The 12,624-nt window shown below is 57.3% G+C and overlaps 1 protein-coding gene across 1 annotated transcript in view; it reads left to right on the top strand.

Moving 5' to 3' along the window:
* The first annotated feature begins 1,424 nt into the window (after positions 1–1,424).
* Positions 1,425–12,624, top strand: part of WNT9A (Wnt family member 9A) — a 29,046-nt gene continuing 17,846 nt past the window's right edge. The window contains exon 1 of the mRNA XM_070416708.1: positions 1,425–1,580. Within this exon, the coding sequence (XP_070272809.1) occupies positions 1,486–1,580 (95 nt within the window). The 5' untranslated portion in view covers positions 1,425–1,485. The remainder of the gene's footprint in view (positions 1,581–12,624) is intronic.

Genomic DNA, 12,624 nt, shown 5'->3' with positions numbered 1-12,624 from the left:
TGGCAGGGCTTCCACAACATGACATTGCAGCTTAGAAAGAGCCACAACTCCCTGGAGGTTGATGGGTCTCAGATGGGGAAACAGGCGGAGAGAGAGAATGATTTGCCCACCCCTCACCCAGTCATGCACCAGAAGCTCCCCAGGAGGACAAAGCATGCTCACCTGATGGCCTTGCCAGAGAGGCAGGAACTGAATGGTGTCCTGCTCCAGGACCACTGAGAAGGGCATTTTCCACTCCCTTGCTTTGCCTCTCATCCAGAGACAGGTCACCAAGGACTGAGGGCTCTGGGCCTGAAGGCAGGTTCTCCATGTTCAGATGCTGACAGGGAGTTACATTCTGCCCCACTGCCCCAGTCTCCGGGCCCCTCACTGTCATCTGAAGGCTGCCAACATTGTGTGGGCATCCAGTGCAGCTCAGCGGGACTCAGAGCCATGCTCTCCTCCCCCACAGGACAGGGGAAACCCCTAGCCCAGGAGGCCTGTAAAGATTCTCCTTGATGCCATACCCCCTCCTGTATCTGCTAATATATCTGTTTTAATTTAGATTTGGGTGTCTCGGTGTGACACGATTTGCTTCAAAAGTGGCTCCATCTCCTCTCCTTTCTGCCTCTACCAACTCCAGGCCTTCCCCTCGTCCCCTAGAGCCCCCTTCTTCCAGAGGATCAGCAGTGACCTCACCTTCGATTTAAGGATGGGGAGACAGGTCCCAAAAGCTTGAGCTCCTCGGCTGGGGCCTGAGTTGGCCAGGTAGCCCAATTCCCAGGCCAACAGACCTGGGAGCAGCGCCTCTAACCCCGCCCCTCGCTTCCTGAACGGTCAGGTTTCGCCAAGGGCGCGGACATCACCTGCTGTTCTGCTCCCTTTTCTCCAAACTCCCCGGGGAGCGGACTGACTCAATTCAGCGCGGGCTTGACACCGGGTCGCTAGCAGCCCTAACCCCCGGCGTCCCGGCCTCAGCTCCACCCCGGGCCCGCTCCGGCCCACCCTACCACCGCCGCAGCCCCGAGTTCTCCCCACAGCTCCCCCGACGTTCCCACCCCTTGCTCTCACGCCGCCCACCGCCCGCCGCCCAGCCAGTGCTCGCCCCACCCCACCCTCACCCCTGTCTCCTCCCGGGCCGCCTACGCTCCGCCCCGGCTCCGCCTCCACGGCCGCTTGGGAGCGCGTCCTCTCCCTCGGCCCTCTGCGTGCTCCCGCCCCTCCCGCCGGTCCCGAGGTCCCACCGCCCCTCGCACGCCTCCCCTCCGCCAGCGCCGGGTGCGCTCCGAGGCCCGCGGGGCCGGCAGGCGGTGCGGCGGCGGCGGGCTGGCTCGGGTTTCGGCCCGCCCCCGGCGCCGGCGTGATCCCTCCCCGGGCGGGGCGGGCCGGGCCCAGCTGGCGGCCCCGCCCCCGGCCTGGCGCTCCGGGCGCTATAAGAGGGCGGCGGCCGCGGGGCGCCCTGCGCGGGGCCAGGAGCGCGATGGTCAGCCGCCGTGGCGCGGCAAGATGCTGGATGGGCCCCTGCTGGCGCGCTGGCTGGCCGTGGCCTTCGCGCTGACGCTGCTGCTGGCCGCGCTGCGCCCCTCGGCCGCCTACTTCGGGTAGGTGCCTGGCGGCCCGGAGGGCGGGCGGGCGGGCAGGCCCGGGGCGGGGGCGGGGGCGACGCGGGGCTCGCGACCAGGTGCGCGGGGCTCGGCTGGCGGGGGCTGCCGGGTTGCCTGGAGCTGTTTGTTTGCGGTGCGCGCGTCGCTGGGTCGGCGAGTCCGTGTCCCCGCTGCGCGGCGTGGGGACAGGGGCCCGAGTACCTGACGGGCTGGCGTGAGGCTGCTGTCCTCCGTGACTCCGGAGTCGTCGTTGTCGCGGCCGCAGCCAAGCGCCGGGCTCCCTGGAACTCGGGGACCAAGGTGTGGTCCCGGCTCCCTTAGGCCGCTGAGTTCTTGCCAAACGACTGGAACCTCCCAGCCCCTGCCCACCCACCCCCTTTGCAGCTTCCCCCTCCTTTCTCTCCTCGAGAAGTTAATTTAACAACAACAAAAAAATACGTACAAAATCCAGATGTTCCTTGTACTGAGCCCCAAAGGAAAAAAAAATAACTCCAAGCCGGAGGAATTTATTTTTCTTGTGCTTTGCTTCTGACGCTCCCTTGCCCCGGCTCGCGGGAGCGCGTCTGTGGGACCGGCCGGAGCGCCGGGCCCAGCGGGGCAGTGAACGCTGTTCCGCGCCGTCTTGGGGGTCGTTGTGCTGTGCGCTTCTCCTGAGCAGCAGCAGTGCGCATGGTTTCCGCGCGTCCCTCTCCGCTGTTTCTTCCTGCCCTTCCTCGCTCCTCGCTCCCCTATCTGGGACATACAACCCAGCGACCTTTGGGGACCCTCGCTGCGATACGCATATGGGCACACTTAAGTTTGGGGTGGCATCGTTAGGGGAGCCCTCCGGCTCTTCTCCGCCTCCTCCCTCCCCTCCCCCCGCACCGACCCTGAAGCTATGGCCCATTCTCTCGTCCTGGCACCTGTCCGAGGTGCCCTTCCCTTCTGCCGCGCCCCGCTGCCACCCTCCGCCCTTCACCCTTCACCTGTTCCCTAGCCCCTGGCCCCCGCGCCGGCAGGCGGTGGCCTGGCCGGCAGAGGGCCCTGTTGGTCCAGAAATGTGGCACCGACAGGGCGGGGAGAGGCCGACTGGGCGAGGAGCCCTGCAGGTGTATCCTGTTCTCAAAGAAAATAAAATATTTTCATGGGAAACTTTTCCTTTGTGTCCCCCGCTCCCCCCTTCTCCTTCTGTTCCTTTCTTCTGGGTTGTCTTTCGGGGTCAGCTCCGTGTCTTTTCTGGAGCCCCCACCCCAAGGCTCTCTCCTGGCTGCTGGTGGGTCTGGCCCTGTCTGGGGCCCAGGCTGTGTGGAGGCTGGCACAACCCTGCACTCCATCTGTGCAGCCTTCACCTCGCCCTCATGGGCAGAGGGAGGGTCAGAGGATGGCCGTCTGGCCGCAGGTCCACGGGTGAGTCACACTGGCCTGTCAGCCAGCTGTGCCTTCTTGCTGTCCTGGCCCAGCCACAGGTCTGTTCCCCAGGCTCCAGACACACCCCGGGCTTGTCTGCTCTGGCTTGTCTGCCCCAGCTGTGCTTTGCCTAGGCTCTGCTGCTGCCCACTCCTCCTGGGGAAGATCAGTCAGGGGGAGGTTAGGGTCTTGGCTCCCAGCTGCCCCCTCCCCCCCAGCATCCCTCTTTCCGATTTCCCTGCCTCTGAGGAAGTCTTTGAGCTGTTAGTGTGTGTATTTTAGCTCCCTCTCAGAGAAAAGTCCTGGTGGACATGTAGCATGTGGGGAAAGCTTGGCACACCATGGGTCCTCCGGCCAGCTGACTTTGCCCTGCTTTTTGCTCCAGGAAGGGCCAGTCCTGGGAGGAGGAGAGGGGGCAACACACACTCTGTTTTATGCTACTGTGCATGGAGGCTCTGCCTCTTTGGCCCACAGTGACCTGCTGGGCTGGGGTTCTAGGGTCCTTTCACCTGGCCCAGCAAAGGGGCAGAAGCCAGAGGGAGAGGGAGGAGGAGATGGCCCAAGGGAGGCAGGGTCTGTCTGGAGCCAGGGGGGCCTCTCAGTGCGCTGCACAGGGCAGAGGGAGCAGGAGGAAGGACCTGATCCAGGCCCGCTTATCCCTTCCCCCTCTCCGAAATCTCTGCCTGGCACCGAGGCTCACAGTCAGGGCAGCTCCAGTTACAGCCCAGAAACCCAGAGAGGCTGGCCTGGGGGAGGGTCACGTGGGTGGTGGGAGTCCTCCCTGCCCCCTCCTTGAGGCTGCAACCCAACCCATGAGCTGCTGCCCTGCTCCTGCTGCCCTCCTCTGGCCTCTGGCCACTAGGCAGGACCTTCCAGGCCGCCCACTGGCTCTCCTCTCAGGCCTGGCTCTTCTTCTCAGGCATGATTAGCAGGTGGCATTTCCATCTGGTTCTCCAGGGGCTTTGGAGATGCCTGTGCTGGGGGCCTAGACCTCTTGGCCAGATGCCCTCTTGGAAAGTGGGGGGGCCTGGCCCCCAGAAGGAGGGCTGCCCTGAGTCTCTTGGTGAATTGGGGATACACACTCATGGACCTGGGTGGGCTGGAAGCTTTGGCCTGCATTGGGGTGGAGAGCACCAGCACCTGGCCCCTTTCTTGGCCTTGTCCTCAGGTGTGTGCTGAAACCTGTTGAGGAAGGGACTCTCCAGACCCCAGGGGAAAGGCCCTTTTGCCTCCTGAGCGGGCAGCCAGGGGCCGAGTCTGGGGCTTATTGAGAACTGTGCCTGGCTCCTAGGCACTTTGCTGTCCGTTTCTTAGAGATCCTGATGTTTGCTTAGGCAGCCCTCAAAGAGACCACCCCCCCCCCCCCCCTTCCCAGGGAGATTGCTAGACCTGCATCATAGTGCTGCCCCAGGTGAGTGGAGGCCTGTGGCTTCTACCTTGGTTATTCTTTAAAAGAAGTAGGGAGGAGTGGCATGAGCCCTGAGGCTGTCTCAGTGTTGGTGCCCCACCCCACATTCTGCAGGAAGCATTTATAGGCTGGCTTGGGAAGGTGGGGCCCTCCTGTGAGGTCTGCAGGCTGGTCCCACATCTCTGGTTCAGGCTGCCTGGAGGCCTGCGTGGAGGAGGCAGCACCAGGCGTGGCACTGAGGACTCCCCTAGCCAGGGTGGGCATTGGCATGTGAGGGGCATTGGAGCAGGTCTGAAAGGCAGTTAAGGCCCTCTGGGGGCCAACTGGGTGTGAGGCTCTTTTTGTTATTGAAATGTAACTCATATCCTGTAAATTTACCCTGTTATAGCAGTTCAGTGGTTTTTAGTTCATCCACAAGGCTATGCAGCCAGCACTCTATCTAATTCCAGAATATTTTCATCATCCCAGAAACCTCATATCCCACCGCCCCACCCCCAGCCCTGGCAACCACTAATCCACTTTCTGTCTCTGGATTTGCCTATTCTGGATGTTTCATAGAAATGGAATCATACGATATGTGGCCTTTTGTGTCTGGCTTGTTTCACTGAGCATATCATTTTCAATATTCATCCATGTTATAGTGTTAGTGCTTTGTTCCTTTCTGTGACTGAAAATATTCCACTGGATGGACACATGCAGTTTTTCTCCATCCGTTCAGTTGATATTGGGACTGTTCCCACCTTTTGGCTATTGTGGGCAATGCTGCTGTGAACATTGTGTACAAGTTTTTTTGTGGACGTATGTTTTTAATTCTTCTGGGTATACACTAAAGTGGAATTGTTGGGTCACATGATAAGTCTATATTTAATATTTTGAGGAACCACCAAACTGTTTTTCACAGTGGGAGCACTGCGTCACATTCCCACTTGCAGTGAACAAAGCCTCCAGTTTCCTCACATCCTCATCAATGATTGTTATTCTCTGGTTTTATAATTTTTAATTATTTTTATTGTAGCCATCCTGGTGGGTGTGACTGCTTTCTTGCTGTGGTTTTTATTTGCACATCCCTGGTGAAGAGTTCATGGGCTTGTTGGACATCTGTGTGTCTTCTTTGGAGAAATGTCTATTCCGTTCCTTTGCCTAATTTTTGGTTGAGTTTCTCTTTTTGTTGTTGAGTTGTAAGAGTACTTTATATATTCAGGATCTTTCTTGGACTGAGGAGAACCTGCTTTCTTTCAGCATACTGTCTGGCCCCTGCACACAGAGGCTGCCTCCACAGTTCTTCATAGCGCAGTCCCCATCCCTGACTGCGTGGGGAGCCAGGGTGCAGGTGATTATCCGGTTACTAGAGTGGTCTGGGGGCCTGGTGGGGGCCCTGGCTGAGGAGGTTGCCCCAACACTATTCTGAGGTGGCACTCTGGAGGGGCTGCTATTATGGGGGCTGTGTATGCAAGGTCAGGAAGGTGAGGGCTCTCTCTGCTTCTCCGTGCACCTAGCCTAGGGCCCAACTGGAGGGTCCATGTGGCTGCATGCCTGCTGGCTTCTCAGAGGTGGGGTACTGAGCTGGTCCCTGGAGGGGAGAGGGAGGGCAGTTTCTTGGGACCAGAGGAGCAAACCTGGTATAGAATGATGAAGCTGCACGATGGGCCTGTGAGGGGGTGAGGAGCAAGTTAGGGTGCTGCCAAGAAAATGGGACAGCTCCAGTGGGGCACAGGGGGCTGTGTGTGGTGCTGGGGGCTGAGGCTTACCTGTGGGTGACCAGGGTTGGACTGGCAGTAAGGGAGGTAACTCCGTGGCTGGGGGACAGGAATGGTGGCGCCTGGAGCGAACAGTCAGGAGTTTGGATGATAGTCAGGAAGGTGCTGTCCATGGAGACACACCTCAGGACAGCCGTGCCTGGATCCAGGGTTTGGGGGAGAGGCCATGGAGAGCAGAGCACTCTGGGGAGGGGGTAATCAGGACAGAGTAGTTTTGCACCAGGAGTGGAGGGAGGGGAGGACCCATGAGAATGACCTTATCACCATGTCTAGAACTACCAAGGGGCCAGAGAGAGACTGTTGAGACCCCTTGGATGTGGCCCTGTGGGTGAGACCTCCAAAAGTCAGGCAAGGGGGTATATAGGGTGGGGCTTCTGGCTGGTGGGGGGGAGGGTGGGCACACTCAGGTCAAGGGAGGATGGAGGGTGGTGTGTGGAGGGATCTGGTTTCCAGCCTTCAAAGGAGCGGGGATTCTGCCAGTACCCATGGCCCAGGGACGCTGAGGCCATTAGAGGGACTGTCTCCCAGGTGAGTCTGGGCAGGAGTGGGGAGACAGGTGGAAGGGGCATGCAGACAGACTGAGGAGATGCTTTGGGGGCACCAGCAACTTCCTGCAACTATGGTCTCCAATGTTTGTCCTCCTTCCTCCCTTCTCCCAGCCAGTCTGCTCTGGGGGGCCACCCTGCCCTGATCCCCAGTTTGCCCTGATCCTCTTCACAGTCCTTGGGGGACTCTGCCCTGGCCCCCCAATACAGAGACCAGATAGAGGCAGGTGAGAGTATGGGGCCAGGATGGGACTCTGGGCTGGGGCCTCATGACGGGTGGTGCTGTGTGCAGGCCTTGCGCTGGGGCCTGAGGTGAGGAGGAAGCCACGGCCACCTGGCTCCCTCAGCTGTGTGAGCAGACGTTCTGCCACAGCCGGTGGCCATCTGGATTGGGGGTGGTTGGACAGCTGGTCTAATCTTGCTCCTGTCCTTGCCACTGTGGCCCTGGACCTAACTCCAGTGCTTTGGGCACCAGAGTTTGGGGGAGAGGCCATGGAGAGCAGAGCGCTCTGAGGAGTCCATCTGGAGGGTCCATGTGGCCACATGCCTGGTGTCAAGAGAGTAGTTTTGCATCAGGAGCAGTGGCGGAGGGAGAGGGGAGGAGGAGGGGAGGGGTACCCATGAGAAGGACCTTATCACCATGTCTAGGACTACCAAGGGGCCACAGGGAGACTGTTAAGACCCCTTGGATGTAGATTTGTGGGTGAGACCTCCAAAAGTCAGGCAAGGGGTATATAGGGTAGGGCTTCTGGCTGGGGGGGGGGGGGGGCACACTCAGGTCAAGGGAGGATGGGAGGGTGGTGTGTGGAGGGACCTGGTTTCCAGCCTTTGAAGGAGGGGGGATTCTGCCAGTACCCATGGCCCAGGGACCCCGAGGCCATCAGAGGGACTGAGGTCTCCCAGGTGGGTCGACTCCAAGGTGGCCCTAGCCAAGGGCGCTGCCTGCCGCCTGCCCAGGGGCCTCTCGATGTTGAGGACAATGGGAGAAGTGTGTGGGTAGATTTTCTCCTGGGAAAGAATCTGCACACACGATTCCTCCCTTTGGGCTGTGGGCCCTGGACTCAGGAGGAGTGATGAGCTGATAAGGGTCTGGCTCGGATCACCTGGTCGCAGAAAAATGACACCTGTCAGGGGCCAGCACTGGGCCCTCTTAATCCTGGCTTGGGAGCACTACTAGCTCCCTTTGTGTATTGTCCCTGCAGGTGGCGGGTACCCCTGTGGTACCTACTCCTCTCACTGGGCTGGGGGTGAGTGTTGGGGAGGGGGCTTTAGGAGGAGGCACAGTTGTCTGGGGAAGTGGGTAAGGTCAGGCCCCACTTGGAGACAAGCCTCTGGGAAGTGGGGAGCAGGGCCTCCATGCTCCAGGTTGGCCTTAACTGTCAACTTTTCTAGGAAGCCAGAGGACAGCCCAGTAGCATCATTCTTTACTATAACCAGAGCTCATGTTTGAGGAGCTCCAACTGTGCTCCACTGGAGGCCTGTGGTGGTCCCTTCCCTCTGGTTCTGGGTCCAGAAGCCCAGTGTAGGGTTCGAGGTACTCATTCACCAGGTTGGCTAGCCCTCTGCTACCCCTGGCTCTGACCTCTGCCTGCTGTGCCCATACCTGCTGACTTTGGGTACATGGATGGTGGGCCAGGTGCAGCAGACCACCAACCTGGACATATTTAGGAGCTAACTTTTTGAGTGGCATGGGCATTGTGCTAAGGGGTGGAGGGCTTCCTGGAGTCCCCAGGGTGCAGGTGTGAGGTGAAAGCTTGGGGCTCTGCCGGATGAGGGTGGGGCAGAGTGGCTGGCTGTACTGCAGGCCTGGTGGCCTGGGCTGGGCGATGACCAGCCTGCTTTCTTGAGAGGGCTAATCACTAAGGGATGCCTGTGGGCTGGGCCAGTCTGGTTGGCAGGTGGCTGTGCTGGGGCTGCCACAGAAGGGTAGCCCCCGACCTGGGTGGCATGAGGCCGCCGGGTTCTATGACCCGAGGACCAGCCCGCGTCCTCCCCTGCCCCTCCCAGTGGTTCTCTGCTGGCCTGGTGCCTCTGGCCGCAGGAGGAAGCACGGCCGCCCAGCTGGCAGGCGCTGCACCTGGAGACCAGCAGCCGGACGAGGGAATGGAAAAAGGCAAGCCTCAAGCTGCGTTTGTTTTTCTTAGCGATACCTGAGGTAGATGTGGCCAGGGAAGTGGTCTGGCCTGTGTGGAGAGGCTGCCAGCGGCTCCCAGATCAGAGCATGTCACAGCTGCTTCCTCCAGCCCGGCCACCCTGTCTGTGCCCTGCACCTGGTAGGCCAGCTCCAGGAAGATAGCCTGTCATCGAGGTGGCTCTGGGGCTTTCCAAGCACCTGCCTGGTGTCCTACTTATCTCTTCATGTGACATCCCTGTGGGTCTGTAGCTGTCTTTCAGGCCTGGGGTTTGGTGACTGGGACACAGAGGCTGTCTGGCCACTCTGGTTCCTCCATAAAGCCACTGCTGCTCATCTTTTCCTCTCACCCATCAGTGAAGCTGGGATCCCACAGCTTCCACTCTGGGCTTCAGCATCCTGCTCCTGAAAGGAACCACCAGTAAACTAGAGGTCTTCAGGGTTTGCAGGTTCTGTTTTCTCTGGGGGCCACCAAGTGTGGACAGGGACATTTCTCTTAGGCAGTGCTGTGGGTCCCAGTGTCCTGGAGTTTGCTCAGTCATATGTCTACCAGCTGACTTCTAGGGTGGCTGGACCTGGGCGAGAAGCTCTGCTTGGGTGGCTGGTCAGTGATGGAACTGAGGGCTGAACAAGAGCTCTTTGTGCCCTGGAATATTGGGGCCTTGTGAGGTGGGGAAGCTGGGGTCCCGAGGCTCTCCCAGCCAACGGAGATGACAACCATTATAGACACGAGGCCCCTACCTCAGTGTGAATGGCCTGCCCACATGGGGCTGCCCTCTGCCCATGGCTTCCTGTCCACAACCTCCTGTCCTGGCCTCCTTGGCGTGTTGGGTATTGGGTGACGGTAGAGCCCTTGGAAGCCCCCGGACCCTGTCAGTGTCTCTGCCCACCCTATCTCTGCCATCCACGTGCTGGGTGGGAGGCCACAGGCTGCAGGAGAATTGAGGGTTAATCTCAGATCCAGTGTCTCAGTGCTGGAATTTGTTTTGAATTTGATTCACATAGAAATTAAATGCCGTCTGGTGGGGCTGAGGTTTCCTTGGCAGGGCACTGCGGCTTCTGGAACTCCAGCCTCTTCCCCTCCGCCCAACTAGGGTCTCAGGCTCCCCCCACACATGGGAAGCTGAGTTTGCGGGCAGGGTGGCCCTTGGGATGGCCAAGCCTGTTGGCAGGAGGAAGGGCTGTCAAAATCTGTAGTGTCCTCCCCCTCCCCTGTCCCCCCCTGCCTCAAGCCGAAAGTAACGAGACACTTGGAGGAGAGTTGCTGGGCAGGGTGGGCTGAACCTTGCTGGGCTGTTCATGGGTGGGACCCCGAGGACAAGGACATCTCTGGCCTCAGCCTGGGCCACACCTGCACCCCCAGCCCCCATCTAACAGTGTCCATCTGCCACCTGGCTGCCCTTGGGGGCAAATGTGGTGATGTGTGACCAGTTGAGTGCTCAGAGAGGCAGCCACTGGCCCTCAGGCCTGGCCCTCAGAGAGGGATGGGTGTCCCCAACTTGACTCTATTTATCCTAGCTTCTTTCACACTCTCTATGGAGCTGGGGTGGAGTCTCAGCAGAGCTGCTCAGGTGGTCAGGGGTGGGGTCTCGACAGTATGTGACCTAATCCAGGATGGTCTTGTCTCAAGATCCTCACCTTGATCACATCTGCAAACACTCTTATTCCAAATAAGAGTTCTGAGGTTCTAGTTGGGTGTGATTGTGGGTCCCTTTATCTTTTGCTTCAGATTATTCCTGCAAACAATTTCTGTGAGGAAATGAAACTGAAGCCCTGCCAAAATGATGGCAGCAGATCAGTCAGTGTGCAGCACAAAGCACATCTCACTGTCTGCAAGGAGTGAGAGATACAGACTGACCTAGCAAGTCTGGAGAAACCAAGTACAACTGGGAAAAAATTTAAGTAATGGATTGATTTGAAACCAGATTAGAAACTGATGAACAGAATTAGCAAACTGGAAGATAGGACAGGAGAAATTACTGGAGCGTAGCCTGGGGCAGGAGACACATGGGAACGAGAGAGGGCATGAAACCTGGGCAGAGAGGATGCCCCCATCTTCACCAGGGCCCAGAGGTGGGGACAGGGTGGTATCTGGTGAGAATGGCCAAGGACTTACTGAAACTGGAGCAATTAAGAGGACTCAAGAGGCCCAGTGCCTTTTCAAGCAGAAACATGAACATTCAGGCTGGAACATAATGACTTGGAAGCGCAAAACCCTGAGCACAAGAGAATTAAAAAGCGGTCGGAGGAAACAAAATGCAGGTTACCTTCTGAGGGTCCTGAGCTGACATCTCCCTGGAGACACAGCAGGACAATCCACTTGGTGTGTGAAAGAAGGAAACTGTCCAGAGTAAGGTGAAAGAAGACATTGTCAGTTGTGTCAAGAGTTGCTCTGAAGGAGACCTGGATGCACGGCTTCGGCCTGAGGAATGCCCTGCTGTACTCCAGATGGGGAGGAATGAAGCCAGGAGACTGTCACGTGAAGGAATGGGGAGCACTGAACAACTTCTTGTCAGGTCCTACAAGTAGAACTAAATACCCAACAGCATACAACCCGGCCTCAGCGGAGTTGTGCTCTCAGGCCTCCTGTTGCCCTGAGGGTCAGTGTCGACCATGTGTGTGTGGGTAAATTACAGACTCATGTGATTTTGAGCGTCTTCATGAAAATAACAGAAATGTACTACTTCAGGTTACAAAGGGGAAAATGGAATAATAAAAATAACCCCAGAAGAGGCAAGAGAGGAGAAAAAGAGAAACAAAGCAGGCCGGTAGAAAGGATGAACTAAAGCCCCGGGTGTAAGATGGGTGCAGGGTTGTGGTCAGGTCCTTGCTAATTAGAGACACATAGTGGACATAAAGAAATGATATACCAACTCAATGGGCCGTAAGACCAAGAGGAAACAAGGGAAGAGAGTGAAGGATGCACTGTGACCAAGGCTCAGTACAATCACCCAGGCTCTGCTTGGTGACCTGAGCCGCGACCCAGGCTCTGCATGGTGACCTGAGCTGTGACTCAGGTTCTGTTTGGTGACCTGATGCAGTTTTGGAGAGACTGAAGTGGTGACAGTGGCAGCTTAAATGCATATTTTAGAAATGGGAAGAAGCTCGAAAGTCCTCAGCAAACATCTGTCACAGAAGTGAGAACAGTTAGCTAAATACAAAGGATGTAGAGGGAATGAAGAAGTAGTGAGAAATGAACAAAATAAAAATAGACCTGCATTAGAGATGAACAGATCTGTGTCTGTGTAGGTCTTGTGAACGGCTAAGGAGACTGAGGAGGAGGCTCAGGACATGTGTCATGCCATGGGGAACATCTCACAGTTTCTACGGAATAAAACAAGGGAATGTAATGAAGAGTTTCATGCCAATAAATCTGAAAATTCAGAAATAAAGAAAACTTGAAAAGTAATAGAAACAAGTTCAAGATAGAATGTTGACTGATACCATAGTAAGTAAAGAAATTGGGGCACTGGAATGTAAATGGTGAGGCTACTGTGGCAAACGCTGACAGTCCTACAATTAAGTACAGATTTCTTCTGTGACACAGCAGTTCCACTGGGGACATACCCATGAGAAATGAAAACATACATCCAAGCACCAATGTGTATGTGAGTGGTCATAGTGACATTGTGCATAAGAGCTGAGAGTGAACACGTTTGCGTGTCTGTCAGCTGAGGAATACAGAATGTGCTCCATCTACAGTTGAACGCTATTTGAAAATAAAAAGGGGTGAAGCATAGACACTCACTGCAGTGTGGATGAATCTTGAAAACACTGCTCAGTGACAGCTTTAGAGTGTGTGATTCCACTCTAT

This window comes from Myotis yumanensis, unplaced genomic scaffold, assembly GCF_028538775.1.
Source record: "Myotis yumanensis isolate MYYU_CA2020_CCGP unplaced genomic scaffold, mMyoYum1.0.hap1 SCAF_5, whole genome shotgun sequence".
NCBI lineage: Eukaryota > Metazoa > Chordata > Mammalia > Chiroptera > Vespertilionidae > Myotis > Myotis yumanensis.
This window is presented reverse-complemented; position numbering and strand designations above follow the sequence as displayed.